Source organism: Rhineura floridana, chromosome 2, assembly GCF_030035675.1.
Source record: "Rhineura floridana isolate rRhiFlo1 chromosome 2, rRhiFlo1.hap2, whole genome shotgun sequence".
Lineage (NCBI taxonomy): Eukaryota > Metazoa > Chordata > Lepidosauria > Squamata > Rhineuridae > Rhineura > Rhineura floridana.
Genome location: NC_084481.1, coordinates 192,494,180 through 192,509,985, shown reverse-complemented (window position 1 = coordinate 192,509,985; position 15,806 = coordinate 192,494,180). Strand labels below are relative to the sequence as shown.

Sequence of the window (15,806 nt, the reverse complement as noted above, 5' to 3'; positions counted from 1 at the left end):
CAACTCAAAACCAGAAGCCTTGCAGCCATCAGCCACACACCCCGGTGTTTAAACACAACATAAGGTCTGCACCACTACATCAATGATTACCTGACTAAGTACTACAAAACCTATTTCCTTCAACCTAGCTCAGGGGTTCCCAAACTGTGACCCACGGACTACCAGTGGTCCACAAGCCTTATACAGGTGGTCTGCAGCATATCTGTGGTTGAAGGTGGGAGATGGAATATCCATCGCATTTAAATGTTCATACTGATTCTTATTTGCATTTTTATAGCTTCTTTTATTTCTTATATTGTATTCTATTGCATATTCTATGGAATACACTATTTGTTGTTGTAATGTGCCTTCAAGTCGATTACAACTTATGACAACCTTATCAATCAGCAACCTCCAATAGCATCTGTTGTGAACCACCCTACTGTTTAAGAAATAAAAGCAGCAATAAAAATACAAGTAAAAATCAGGCAGCATCTCACAGCACATTACCATAGCTGCAACAGGCAGTTCTCCAAGACCCTCAGCAATTTTCAATGGTCCATGGGGTGGAAGTTTGGAAACCACTGTCCTAGCTGATAACACTGCTTTCCTCATCTCAGAAGGCCTGTCCTTTCTTCACTCTGCCAATGGTCTTGCATCTCACTACAAACTCTTTGATACTGCACTTTTATAGTCAGCCAACCACCTTTCCTTAGCACCATCCTATAGTCTCTTCCCCTGAAGCTTATCATCTTTTTTAAAAAGGACTTTACCATTACTATTTGCGAGTAGCTATGGAGTTTTTACATAAGCTAATACATGAAGCATATGTAGTTGCGTGGCCCACTTTCAGCAGCCGGCAACTCTCCTGCAAATGATGGACCAGTCACCAACAAGTCGCCATTCTCATAAAAGCAATACCTTGCTAACCAGCCTCCTACGGCCCTTCCTGAGGCAGCGGGTAGGAACACTGGGAAGGCGGCTCAAGCGGGCATGAAATCCTGGAGGGGAAAAAAAAAGAACATAACACTGAAAACAGAAGACTAATAAAACAAAGACCACCAAACACTGTAAGGTATAACAGACAACCAAGAAATAGACTGCATTCCAGGTTCCAAGTTTACCTACAATATTTTGTGGAGCTTGAGCATGTTGTTATACCGTCTGTATTTCAATTCTCTAAGTGTAAGGATGCCACTTAGATAACATATATAAAAAGTGACCATAGCCATAAGGCAAGATGTACTGCCTTCAAGTCGATTCCGACTTATGGCGACCCTATGAACAGGGTTTTCATGAGGCTGAGAGGCAGTGACTGGCCCAAGGTCACCCAGTGAGCTTCATGGCTATGTGGGGATTCAAACCCTGGTCTCCCAGGTCGTAGTCCAACACCTTAACCACACTGGCTCTCAGGCAGAGTGAGTTAAAGCACCCTCTTCTGACACTGTGGTAACCTACAGTACCTTTTTTATGTACATTGGGTGAGTAGCGTCCTTACACTGAGAGAACTGAAATACAGAGATATTAAACAAGCTATTTAGGATAACAAGCATAATCATACATAGCCAGAACATCCCTCTGTAAGTCAACCCACATTTATCCACAATAAATATTTGTTTCTCAGATATATATGTGACAAATTTTCACATCTATGAAGGAATCTGGTGACATCCAATAATGTCTGCCCAACTACACACAGACTTCCACTTGCACAACATGGCCTCCTTCTCCTCATCCAATTGTAGATTCCCATACTCCTCCAGAGAGCCCCTCCTAACCCTCTGAAGCATATTACGGGGTCTGCAAAGGGGAGAGGAAATCTGCTTGCACAACACTGGATGTCACCCTCAGGCATTTCAGCTATGTCAACCATTTCCAAAACATCCACCAAAGGACCTCACCTCTCGTAGCAGGCCGAGAGGGCAGAAGGAATGTTGGATCTGAGATTTTTTCAAGGCTAGAATCCATTCGTTCCATGTCAGACTGACGGTCAGTTCCCCACTTGGGGAGGAGGTTGGGGACTGTGAATCCTTGGACACATTCTCCTTCATAAAACCAATCACTCTGCTCATCATCACCTAAGAAAAACAAAAAGCTGATCAAACATACCAATATGTCCTATTGCTATTCCTCCTACATACTCAAGTGAAGATCATTTGAACATTGTAAGTTATATTCAAGCAATGACACTGAAATAAACAGCATTCACTTTAAGAACAAAATATTCCTTGCTAGAACAGTCATGTCTGCTTGTGTACCCAGAAGGTAAAAATAACTTTCTACTACATGAGTTCCAAAATGTCTGAACATTGTTTTAGTGTTCCAAGGTGAATTTGTCATTTATGTTTGAGTGTGAAAACATAACATTTGTTAACTTATTGTCTACAGTAAGAAATATTTTGCTAGAAACTTCATTACTTCATGATATAACTATAAATAAGCAGACCAAAAAAATCAACCTTAAAAATGTCCTTAAATCGGTATTCTTCCACCTTAGGTCCCCAGATGTTGTTGGACTACAACTCCCATCATTCCCAGCCAGCTTAGCCAATGCTAAGGATGATGGGAGTTGTAGTCCAATAACATTTGACGAGCCAAAGTGGAAGAACATTGTTTTAAATAACTTACCTACAGTGAAATTTCAATGACATTTAATGCTATGCTAATGCCTTTTCAGACAATTTAAATATTTTCCCTTTAGTACAATACTGGTGGTAGTACTTCATCCAGCTTCAGTAGTAATAGTAGTAGAAGATGGTGATGATAATAAATGTATATCCTGCTCTTCCTCCCAAAGAAGCCCATGCTCTCTCTCTCTCATCTCCATGGTGCGTGGGGGCAGCCTTACTACAGGGGGACAGCTGTACTCCTGTTCATTACTTAGGTTATCTAAATAAATAAAAGCTAAATGCCACAAAGTAACAATGTACAGGCTTCAAAGGACAGATTTTTTAAAAAAAGAACTAAAAACTAATTTTCTCATGAAATCGATATAGACTTTTGTCTTTTGTTGTTGTTTATGTTTGTGAAAGTACTCCTGCATTTGAGAGATGGAGGAAGACCCCTCAGCCTGGATCTCTTGCAACAGAAGAAAAATTGCATGTTTACTGAGCCAAACCAAACACAAACCTAAGCATCTAGAAAAGGTACAAAATCTTTATCCCCATAAGGGCAACTAAGAATCCATGCAATTCAGTATTTTGTGGTTCTGATATTGTCTCTACCCCTTGTCTAACTCTGACTAGTGATCTTTTCTACTTATATATCAAGAACTCAGCGCAGACAACAGCTAGCCCTATTTTTCTAATATACATTTTCTCAGCACAGATGCTGCCGAATATTCTCTGACAGCTATCATAATCTCCAGTTTTATTATGATTTAGAAAGTGTATATGAAGTAACAAAAGATGGGTGTTTTGACACTGAACAAGAGTCATTATCTGAATTAATGAAAAGTTTTGCAGCAGCTTAAAGACTCACAAATTTATTATGACATAAGCTTTCATGAACTATAATCCACTTCATCAGATGCATAAGGTGTTATCTTGAGATACACACACACACAGATTGGGACCCATTCACACAAAATTTTATTCTAGAATCAATGGTGACTGAGTACTTGTTTTTCTATGTAGCCCACACACAATCTAGATCTATTGCATATTTTTGCCCCTGAAAAGTGCTTCTTGAGAAACTGGTTTCATTCTGAAAATAAAAGCTCATTGCAAACTGATGCCGCATTACTCCGCAGTGTGTCTATCTGAAAACAGATGAAGTGGTCCTGCCAATGGGGGGGGTGTATCTACACCTATCCAATGAAACTGTGGGAGGTTTTAGAACAAGATCACAATCACCACTTGCTCCTTCATTCACCTGGGGAATGTGCAGGGAGGAAAAGGCATGGATAATCTAATCAAGAGGAGCATTTTCAAATACATATCAAGTAACCACACCCACCCTTGTGGGCAGCAAGATGCAGAATCGATTTCGATTGAAAGCAGGATGTTGAAGATAAGGACGAACAATTCTGGATTGAGAAAAACTGCATTTATCTGCTAGACACCTTATTCTTAGCTTTTTTGGGGGGTCGGATAATTTGTTTTTTATGTTCCTGCTGGTCTATTTTAATTTATCTATGCTGCTCTGACAGAACAATGGAAGATGACAAAATAAAACATGTTTTTAGCACAGATTTTCCTCATGTTTGTTTCTTCTCCACTCCTGGCCTTTCTTTATTACATGAGTTAGTTATGAAGACTTCTAACACCTTCTCTGCTCCTATCACTTCCACAAATACCAGTAGTGGTTACACTGAGAAGTTAGACAGCCTAGACATGATAAAAAGTTATATTCATGTGAAACATCTATGTCCATATCTTTATACACATCTAGCCCTCCCAGGTGTGAATCATACAGGAGGCTTGAAGAATTACAAGGCTACAATAATGCCATGAACTTCAGTACACAACTTCCAACATCAAACTTAGTTGCTTTCAGGAATTCCAGGGAAGTTTGCCTTTCATTTTAGAAAAGGCAAATATTTGGATTGATTGCAGGTTCTACATATGCGATGTGCATATTTTACTATTTCTAATGATGAGTCCCCTCATCGTTACCTCAATTTATTTCCATCCAGACCTACCTTGGAGCCCATCCCTCCCCCTCAAAAAGGAGAGGAGTAAGAAATTCTAATGCCCCCCCAGAAAAAAAGCACTGTAAAACTAGTTGTTTTTTTTAAATCACAGAATTTAATAGGGTGGTTCAGGATTAGAAAAATTAGCTACACAAACACCTCAAATTTCAAAAAACCAAAACAGACTTGTAGAAGAAGAGTATTTGATCCTTTGAATCCCAAGAATACTTTGTACTTCTTCCTTGAGTTCTACATATTTAAGTTCTTCAGTAAAAAAGAAATATATGAACAGGGCCAGTCCCAAAGGGTGGCCAGGGCGGACCCTGGCCGATGGCCCCTGGAGCCACAGAAGCCCCTGAGGGGCCTCTTGATAGGGTAGGGGAGGAGTAGCACTCTTTTTCCACAGTCCACGGCAGAGTAGCTACCGTGGATTTCAGGGAGGGAGCTTCTTCCACCCACCTGTTTTTTGAGGCTACGCGGGCAAGACTGCCATTAACCAAGATGGTGGCCAAGGTTTTCCTAAGGGGCTGAAGCCTCCACCGCCATCTTGGTTGATGGCAGTGATGCACGTGCATAGCAGCCTGCACAGCCACAAAAGACAGGAGAGATGGGTAGGTGGAGCCAGTGAACAGGTGGGTAGAAGAATGTGTGTGTGTGCACATGCGCTGGGGCCCAGGGCAAGCTGGTACCCAAGGGCCCCAGCCTGTCTGGCGCCGGCCCTATATATGAACCTTCACCCCACATTTTTCTCCTCAATAGTGACCATCAATCTTAACTACTTTTGGCCTCAATTGTATACTTTAAACATAAAATGAAAAGAGCCTATAGTTACCTTGGCGACCTTCATCATTGGTAAAAAGACCTGTGTCGCTGCTGCTGCACACACTGCTGGTTTCACTGGAAAGAAAATACAGAAATGTAAGCACATATGCATTTTTAATAACTCTTCACTGCAAGGAGGGTTCCAAAGCACTTTGTAGACAGCAACTACAGTCTGGCTGGCCCACACAGAATGTCAGCAGATACTTAGTTGAGCAGCACAGTGGTGGCCTATTTAGATGAGTACTACATATGAATGAATCTTTTCGAAAGTTATGATATACAGTGATCCTAAAAATAGGAATTTCAGGAGACACTACAATTAATATTACTGCAGATGCTGTTTTACTGAGAATGAAACCATGCGCTCTCTCTCGCTCTCTGTGTGTGTCATTTGGATTACCTAGTCATGTGAGATTGTACTTTATACTCTATTTTTTTGTGACATCTAACATACAGTACTTTAGCATCTCTTTGGAAAGGCAGAGTGCTTTATAGCAATGGCTTACATGAAGCACATAAGCAGCTGCCAATTACACCAGGCTCTCAACCTGGTCACTGCAATTCTATCAAGAGATGGTCCTCTCCTGAACATGAAAGATCAACTTGAAAAGGAGCATTATAGACATTTGTAAATTGCCTGGCTTCCAAATATTTGTGTAGAAATGATTTTGTTGTAGACGATGCTAGATTTCTTTGTGGAGATTTAACGTTACAATTAGAACAATTCTAAGGCAGCATAAGAAATTCCCTTAAGATGTTTGCTAGAGAGCCAGTGTGGTGTAGTGGTGAAGGTGCTGGACTACGACCTGGGAGACCAGGGTTCGAATTCCCACACAGCCATGAAGCTCCCTGGGTGACCTTGGGCAGTCACTGCCTCTCAGCCTCAGAGGAAGGCAATGGTAAACCCCATCTGAATACCGCTTACCATGAAAACCCTATTCATAGGGTCGCCATAAGGTGGAATTGACTTGAAGGCAGTCCATTTCCATTTTAAGAAGTATGCTACTTTTCATGGTACCATATACAAGCACAGCATTAAAACCACAGGAAGCAGCACAGCAACAGCAAATCAGCAGAATCAACAAAACAGGGGTAGCCAACAGGATGCCCTCCAGATGCTTTGGATTACAATTCCCATCAGTCCAGCCAGCATGGTCAATAGTCAGGGACGATGGAAGTTGCAATCCAAAACATCTGGAGGGCACCATATTGGCTATCCTTGTAATAAAACCAGCTCTGTTAGGTCTAGGCAAATAAAAAGAGGTCTTCACTTGATGGCAGAAAAGACATCAGACTTGACACCAGGAAAGCCCTCTCTCTGGCTGCTGCCCACCTAGCTTCAAAGTACGTGTGTGTGTTGGAGGCAGACTCAGAAGATGACCTCCAATAAAAATCTTATGCAGTTTCATACAGGAGGGCATAGTCCTTCAGGAAGCCAGATCCCTAGACATTTGGGGATTTAAAGGTAATCATAAGCATTTTTAATTTTGTTCAGAAGCACACCGGTAGCCACTGCAGCTGTTTCAGGACTGGTAAGATACATTCCATTCAATTAGCCATTCTCAGTTACTAACTGTTGCTTTCAAGAAGGGGTCAAAGGCAGTTCTACATATGTACTACAATAGTCATGCAGCAGAGTGGTGGTTCTGTAGTTATTTGGCAAGTAGTGTAGTGGCAACTTCAGAAGTGCTGGGTCCCTTCATGTTAGCCATAGCCACATCCTCTCTCCTTTTTTTTTGCAATTGAAGAGATCTTTATTAATGCCTTGTCCCACAACAGAAATCCCTGGCAGCCAATAAGTATCAAAGAGGAGAGTGTTAGCTACCGAGAAGAGTCTTCTCAGTGTGACTCACCTCTTTGCACTATGATTGGCTCCAATCAGCGGGAAAAGACAAGGAAGCATGTTAGAAGACCCTTCTCAGGGGCTAGCATGCTCCCCTTTCATGCTGATTGCCTCACAGGATGCTGGAGACACAAGGACCCTGCTGAGACCCTGCTCCCAAAAAAGTAAAGGGTCTAAGACCCCCTGAGACCCTGGACGACTACTCCCTTGTATTTGGCACTATACAGTCATGGAACAGTGAGCAAATAAGACTATGTGTTCAAAGAAAAATAATTGTAGGGAATGAAAGCATGCTCTCCTTTAGACTTGCCAGTGATCTGTTAGACAATAATTAGAGTATGGAGAAAATGAGCTCAACTGTTTGGGTGTTTGTAAGAAGAAATGAATGATGACATGAGACATGTTTTATGAGCAGAGGAAACATTACAGAATTTCTCAGCCTCACTGTCATTTTGTCACTCTTACTGATGAAACTGTTTTTAACCAACAGATTAATATTAAATTAGTTAAGTAAAATAAAGGAACACCATTGACATAATCAGATAGATAAGGGGTTTTGTTTTTGTTTTTAATCTTTTCTTTGAGGTGGTATGGCTGGGAAAAAGAATTAAACTTCTTACAGAATAGCAATGTACACTAGTTAACTTTGTGTGTGTGTTATGTGCCATCATGTCGATTACTACTTATGGCAACTCTATGAATCAGCAACCACCAACAGCATTTGTTATAAACCACCCTGTTCAGTTCTTGTAAGTTCAGGTCTGTGGCTTCCTTGATGGAATCAATCCATCTCTTGCTTGGTCTTTCTCTTTTTCGTGCCTTCTGTTTTTTCCAGCATTACTGTCTTTTCTAGTGAATCATGTCTTCTCATTATGTGTCCAAAGTATGATAACCTCAGTTTGATCATTTCAGCTTCTACTGATAGATCTGGTGAAATTTGTTCACCCAATTATTTGTCTTTTTCGCGGTACATGGTATCCGCAAAGCGCCACATTTCAAATGAGTTGATTTTTCTCTTATCCACTTTTTTCACTGTCCAATTTTCACATCCATAATAGAGATCGGGAATACCATGGTCTGAATGATCCTGACTTTGGTGTTCAGTGATAAATCTTTGCATTTGAGGACCTTTTCTTGTTCTCTCATAGCTGCCCTCCCCAGTCCTAGCCTTCTTCTGATTTCTTGACTATTGTCTTCATTTTGGTTAATGACTGTGCCGAGATATTGATAATCCTTGATAAGTTCAATGTCCTCACTGTCAACTTTGAAGTTACGTAAACCTTCCGTTGACATTACCTTAGTCTTTTTGACGTTCAGCTGTAATCCTGCTTTTGTGCTTTCCTCTTTAACTTTCATCAGCATTCATTTCAAATCATTACTGGTTTCTGCTAGTAGTATGGTATTGTCTGCATATCTTAAATTATTGATATTTCTCCCTCCAATTTCACACCTCCTTCATCTTGGTCCAATCCCACTTTCCATACGATATGTTCTGCATATAGATTAAACAAATATGGTGATAAAATACACCCCTGTCTCACACCCTTTCTGATGGGGAACCAATTGGTTTCTCTATATTCTGTCCTTACAGTAACTTTACCACTTTTCAATTACTTCTCTGCCTATTGATTTCACTAAAACGCAAACTAATTTAGATCATCCTCTGATAATTCATAATTTGTCACTACCTGCCAACTATTTTGCGTTGTTTGACCTTAAGAGTCATATTTTACAAAACAAATGTACAAAATAAGACTCAGGAGCCTCTCAGGACTGTAACCAAGGAAGTCATCTTGTTCATTTAAGGGCTTCTGCTTGTGCAATGTAATTTCCCCTCGTCCTTTCTCTCTCTCTCCCCCCCCCCCATGCACTACAGCGGCTTGGGTGAATCCCCAGAACAGATTGGGGGGGCACCTGGGGGAAGAAGTTATGCTGCACAAGTAGAAGGCTTTGCACGAATGGGACAACTTCATTATAATCAACCCTCAGTTTCTTATAAACAATGTGAGAGAATACAGTAGGCTGAGTGCTGTAACCAGATGTGGGAAACCCAGGGTAAAGTCCCTGCATATATAGATTTCTAGTCACTCTCCTGGTCATCTGCGGTGAAATAAAAACAGCCTCCAGGTAGAGCAGTTTGACAAGTCAGGTTCCACCCCACCCTACCCTTTTACATTTTAAATGACTAACACAGGTGTCTACTGTCAGATAGGCTATTTAAAAAAGGTGTGGATAAGCAAAATTTGTAGACTTATCTGCAAGGCTGCATTCAGCCATGAAGGTCGCTGGGTATCTTGTATAAGTTTCAGAGCCTCTATATAATCTACCTCTCAGTACTGTTGTGAAGTTAAATTGCCATTTTGACCTATCTGAAGGAAGCATGGGATACAAATACTGTAACAACATCTAACTGCTTTTTGCAGCACCTGTATGTACTTATAAGGAAACGTCTGAAAACCACCTTTCCACTACTGTAAAAACCTCTGAGAAGCTATTACAATTCAGTCTGAGCTACAAGAATTACCACTGCAAATTTGCAAATTTGCTTGCAGTTGTTCATGCAGGAGTTACAAGTCCCATTATAAGCAACTCTTGCAGCCACCTAAAGGCTTCTAACAGTTTAAAGTTGCTTGTCATGTTCTAAACGTAGAAGAAAATCTCTCTTCTGCAATGTTTTCAGGAAATACAGACGTATACACTGGAATGGGAGGCATAATGCTTGACACCAAGCTCAATACGATAGTCTTTCAGTGCAGCCTCAGAAAGCAACATCACAGAACACATCAAGGAATTACACTGGACAAGCAGCCTTGGGGAATCTTGCAACCAAGATCTTCTGGTATAGTTGGTTGTTAGGAGTCAGTATAAGGATGGCTATTGTATTTTCTTTTGCAATTTATATATAAGGTTCTGTTTTAGAAGCATCATCACTTAATTCAAATTCCCAAGATAGGGTAGAGGAACAAATCTAAATGAATAAAGGACTAGATGGCTCTTATAGGTCTACAGAATTATAGCCAGCCTTCTTAGTGCAGCTCCAGCCCAAAGGTTCATGCAAGGAAACTTCAGTTTCTTCACACTGCACACAGATGGGAAAGCACACTGCCCTTTAATATAGGCCTTGCAGTCCAGTAAGCACTGATTAATAACCTCCAGTTACAATGAAGGCTACTTACTTTAACCACAAAATAATGAATGCTATTGATCCGACAAGCTACTGCTATAGAGTGTTATTGATCACCCAATCTTTTGTTAAAATGGTCCTCATTTAGCAATTGCACTGTTGCAAACACCTGGAGCAAAGCAGGCCTATAATTAAATAGTTTGGAAGAGTTAAATTGAGAGGTGATGGACACATCTCAGCTCTCTCCCATTTAGTCCTGCTCCTGAGCCATTGTTTGTGTCAGAAAGGATATTGATTTTCTATAAAAATAAGAAAACAAGATGCACAGAGGGGGTGCAGAAGGTCAGGCTGGGCTGAAGGAGGAGGGGAAGGCTGAACACTCTGTCTCTGTCACTTGCCTTTTAGGAGTGGGGGTTTTTTTTCCTGGGAGGCAACCTCTGATACATTAGCTCAGCCAGGCTCTCAACAACCACTTCAGGCTATCACCAAGCACACTGCCCAACAAAGAAGAAAGTAAGTGAGCTACAAAGAGGGAAACTAGCGGGTGGTCCAATAGTCTAGTGTTTAAAAAGCTATGGAACACATCATCTAAGAGGGAAATTTAGCAAGGTATTTCAGTTAGAAACAAGCACTATAAAGAGAAATCCAATTAGCGGTATCAAAATGAAGTTATGATCAGCAACTACCTCAAGACCAGAAGAGGTGTTCCAATCTCACTAGCCCTACCAACAGAGGTACTATTTTACTGTTCCTATGAATGTTGGTTGGCCATGATTTTGCTACTGTGTCAGCCTTACAAGATGCCTGTGTCAGCCTTACAAACAGCACCAAAAGCATCAGACAGCACAAAACTTAGACCTGAAATCCTAAACGCTCTTGTAGTGAGTAAGTCTCACTGAACACAGTGGGAGTTACTTCTCAGTAAACATGCACAGGATTGTGCTATAAGTTAATGCAAGACCCCCATTTGATGTATTTGCTGGAGAGAATGTAACTGCAAGTAGAAAAAAAAATTCTAAACATTCAAGGTTTTATTTCTACAGTGTCTTAACTAACCACCTACTCTTATGAGTATGTCCTGTAAACTCTCGCATGTCTTCTCTTCTAAGTCTTAATCTGCCTGATAAGTACCAATAAAACTGAGGTCAAGCAACCCTTTTTTGGGCAGGGTGTTCCTCTGAAGTGCCACTACTGAAAAGGCTCCACACTTCAGTCAGCAGGGACATACACAGAACCACCACTTCTAAAGAACTTTCCACACAGGTGAGCCATGACAAATTTGCTCCCAGTTTCAATCTATTAGAGGGTATTCAGATATAATCCCATCACATCTTATACAGCAGCAGAAATAGCAAAATTACTGCATGTTATAACAAGTATCTGTGGAACTACCTGCAGTAGTTCACAGCTTGGGACCACAATACCTGATGGAACGCCTCTCCCAATACAAACCCACCCGTACACTATGGTCAAGATCAAAGGCCCTCCTCCGGGTGCCTACTCTGAGGGAAGCTCGGAGGCTGGCAACAAGGGAGAGGGCCTTCTCAGTGGTGGCCCCCAAATTATGGAATGATGTATTTGACGAGGTGCGCCTGGCGCCAACACTGTTATCTTTTCGGCGCCAGTTGAAGAATTTCCTCGTCTCCCAGGCATTTTAGCATGTGTTTTAAATTGTTTTAAATTGTGTTTTAAATTGTTTTTTAAAAGATGTGTTTGTAAATGTGTATATTTGTTTTAATGTTTTTAGTTACTGTAAACCGCCCAGAAAGCTTCGGCTGTGGGGCGGTATATAAGTACAACAAATAAATAAATGTGGAGTCTGCTGTACTAACATATGGTATCCCTATTACACCTGCAATAATCATAGCTCTACTACAAATGCCAGTATGCACCCTCCTCAGTTTATCTGTATGCTACTTTTCTAGCTTACATGTCAAATGAGCTGACAGTGAACAGCTGGAGCGCGGGGAGCTTGCGTGCTCCAGCTATTCGCTGTCAGCTGGAGCGCAGTGGCTGGAATACAGTAGGGCTCCACTTTCCGGCGGTTTTCACTTTTTGGCGGGGGCCTGGAATGTAACCTGCCGTATGCGTGGGGCCCTACTATATTATAACAAATTGCACTATAGAGCCACAGTCTACAAAACACAGCTGATAGTAATCAGACGGTAGCATTTGCCTACCAAAATTGCCTCAGTTCTACAGCCAGCAAAGCACTTGAGTGTCAGAACCAACCACTTACTTCTCAAGCATTTTTTTTAAAAAAAGATGGTAAATAATTTGAATATACACATTGAAAACATCTGCATGTTTTCCATAATACACAAGAAAATGTGATGAACAGGATACAAGCTAACAGCAACCAAGCCTGATGGATAACTAAGCAATCATGCTTTGTTCAGCTATGGGTAAGAAACATTAGAGATCTGTAAAGGGAAATCAGTCTTGCACAACACCAATACTTGTCCTCATGTATCTTGTATCTTTTCTGTGTGTTGTCAGCAAAGAGTTGTTGACAACAGGCAGAGCGCTGTACTGTGAGAAAAATGGAGCAAGCTATACCAATAAACAAATTAGACCATTTTTTAAAAAGTTACCTAAAAGAGACCAGCCACTTGTAAACAACAGTAAAGAAAAACATTAATAGTGTCTGAGATGAGAGAAAAAAGGCCTAGATGCCTCACCATTCTGACATGTTTTCATCAGAACCTTGCTTCTGTTCATCTGCTTCACATTCCATCCTCTCATTCCTTCCCCCTTTGTTGAGAAAGGCTCTGGTCTCTGCCGACTCACAAAGTCCTCGGCTTGATGATGTCCAGGGAGCATTTTCCTTCCAACGTGACAATCGCTGCTTCTTAGCAGATTTGAACCGGCAACCCTTCTCATAACTCCATTCAGATACTCGGAGTTTTTGCTGGAGGCTGGCAGCCACCTCTGAAGTCACACGCTTAACTTTTCGACGGCGCCTCAGTGGCCGACAAGGTGCATTCTCAGTGAATGAGTCTGACTCATGCCATGAGTGCTGCTTACTCCTCAGAGTTGCACTGAGTGTTGGATGGCGTTTGGCTACTGCCATGTCATCCGAGTCACTAAAGTTGGCAGTCAGCACTTCCCGACAGTCCTCCACAACTTCATCGAGGCTGGATTCGGAGGCCCCGCTGTAGCAACAAGCATGCACTGCCTGGTGTGTTAAGTCTGAACGTCGTTTGCGTCCTCGTCTCTTGCGAAGCTGTCGCCGCTGCTGCCTTGGGCTCAGAGTCATTTCTTCCCACAGCTCATCCAGCTTGTTCTGTTCAGATGTCTGCTCAAGGGCTGAGGCCAAATCATGCACCAACTCATCCATGGGCAAAGTCTGCTAACATAAAAGTAAACAATTAGAACTAGACATCATGTCAGATCATCAAATTCACATTATGTATATTTAGCCTAGTAACCAACATGTGTCTACCTAAAACTGCTTTTTGGTGTACCATTTTTTTTTAAAAATGCTCCACCTTTCCAGCTAAGGTCCTAAAGTATTCTTTGCCTCATAGACCCCCCCCCCAAGCTACTTTTCTACTTTGGAAGAAATGGAGAAAGAAGACTGAGCCCAAAGACAACTCACAATAAAGGAAAACTTTGTTCAATATTTTAAAGCTAAACAGGAACAGAGAAAGTGGTTCCAAGAACCTTACCAAACCCATTACACTTTAATGCCCAAGCACTATCCTCTATTTCCTCAGAGAGTTTCCCAGATGGAGTACATAATAATCTCTAGGTATCAATCACGATCTCTCAGCCTAACCTACCTTATGGGCTTGTTGTGAAAATAAGAAAGGGGAAGCGAGACCATGTACACCACACTAAGCTCCTTGGAAGAAACGTGGGATAAAGCTGTAATAGACAGTTATGTTTGTCCCACCAGGCGCCCTGTAGCCTTTAGAACAGTTTCTGCTGCTGCATGTATGAGACCATGCCACACATCTAAGGAAATTAAAGAGATTACCAAACTCGTTACAAGGGCCAAGGCTAAAGGTTAGGAAAAGATTTTTTTAAGCTTTTAACACTTTATGGTTAGTTCCTCTCTTGCCTAAGAACAGGCACTTTCTTTTTCTTGCATCCATTTCATCTGGCCTGCCACTTTGCATTAAGATTTGGAGAGAGAATGGAAACAGATAAGCAGGGGCATCCCTCCCCCCATTCTCTCTCAAGCTCATCCCAGCTGCTGCCTGAATCACATACATTAGGGGAAAGCCCTAATCCAGTGGTATAGCACATGCTTTGCATCTAGAAGGTCCCCCGTTTGATGCCTGGCATTTCCAAGTAAAGTTGGGAAAGACCCCTGTCTAAAACCCAACATAGCCGCACCGTCAATGCAGACAATGCCACCTATCTCCCACTTACCCCTACCACCTCATCAGGATGGTACTGAATATCAGCTGCTAAGAAGAAACAACAGGAAAGAGGATTATTGTCTTCATGTCCTGCTTGTGGGCTCCCTGGAAGCATCTGGTGGGCAACTGTAGAAAACCCGATGCTGGACTAGATGGGTCTTTGGTTTGATTCAGCAGAACGCTCTACCCGACGGTCTACCCTGGGCTACGGTGTCTCCCTGAATATCACCCCCCCCCATTTTCGTTACCTTTCTTAGAGAACGAATAACCTCCTCGATCTAATCTGTCCGTCCCTTACCCGTTTCCACACCTCGGTCTTGCGTTACCCGATACTTCGCTCCCAACCCCCGCTCCGCTCCCATTCGCAGGGTTACGCGACTCTCAGGCCTCATTCACCCTCATCACAGCCACCTCCTTAGGCCTCTCGAGCGGAGTCTGTTCCACACACTTCCGGTTGCCGGAACCGGGACGGGGGGTCACTTCCTCCCTCCTAGAAGCGCCGGCGTCACACCTCCTCTCGGCCGGGCGGTAGCGCAGCATCTCGTTCGCTTTCCATTTAGGCGGTGCGGCTCGTTTTCGGGCGGAACAGAGTGCGGGCTCGGGCATCACACCGGCTCAGCTTAGGTCTGGATAGAAGAGGAAGGCGCCGCTCTAGTTTCCTTTGCTGGCCCTGCAGGAAGAGGCTGTCGCTCCGTGGGTTCACACAGCGATCATTGCTGACGAGCCCCGCTGCTTGCAAGGAAGGAACCCCTGCTTGTGGGAGGAAATGCGACTGGATCTCGGTGGCAATCGCGCCCAGGGGCGCGCGGACTGTCCCTCTGGGAGCAAAGGCGCGACACCCGAGCCAGCCAGTCATCCTGCGTGAGGGACTTTGCTTTCTCCAGAAGTGCTTATTATTAAGTCTAGCTAGCAACTGGATACCTGGTCCCAAGGACAAAATACACGCCCCTTCAGTTTTGAAGGTCATCCGCGTGTACAGATCAGCACGTGCCCCTTTATTTAAAAATAATCAACAGCAGCGGCGTGGAAACCGTT

At 42.5% G+C, this 15,806-nt stretch overlaps 1 protein-coding gene across 8 annotated transcripts in view; it reads right to left on the bottom strand.

The window, feature by feature from the left end:
• GPATCH2L (G-patch domain containing 2 like) overlaps positions 1–15,505 on the bottom strand; it is a 47,036-nt gene extending 31,531 nt beyond the window's left edge. Inside the window, exons 1-6 of one of the 8 annotated variants that reach the window (XM_061611801.1) lie at positions 15,070–15,503; positions 14,187–14,361; positions 13,083–13,750; positions 5,445–5,509; positions 1,881–2,057; positions 901–980 (exon numbers count right to left, since the gene is read on the bottom strand). In XM_061611801.1, coding sequence (XP_061467785.1) covers positions 901–980; positions 1,881–2,057; positions 5,445–5,509; positions 13,083–13,741 — 981 coding nt within the window. In that variant the 5' untranslated portion in view covers positions 13,742–13,750; positions 14,187–14,361; positions 15,070–15,503. Of the gene's footprint in view, positions 1–900; positions 981–1,880; positions 2,058–5,444; positions 5,510–13,082; positions 13,754–14,186; positions 14,362–15,019 lie in introns of all 8 variants that reach the window. The other 7 variants (XM_061611805.1, XM_061611802.1, XM_061611800.1 and 4 more) reach the window with 7 other exon arrangements.
• Positions 15,506–15,806: the final 301 nt, after the last annotated feature.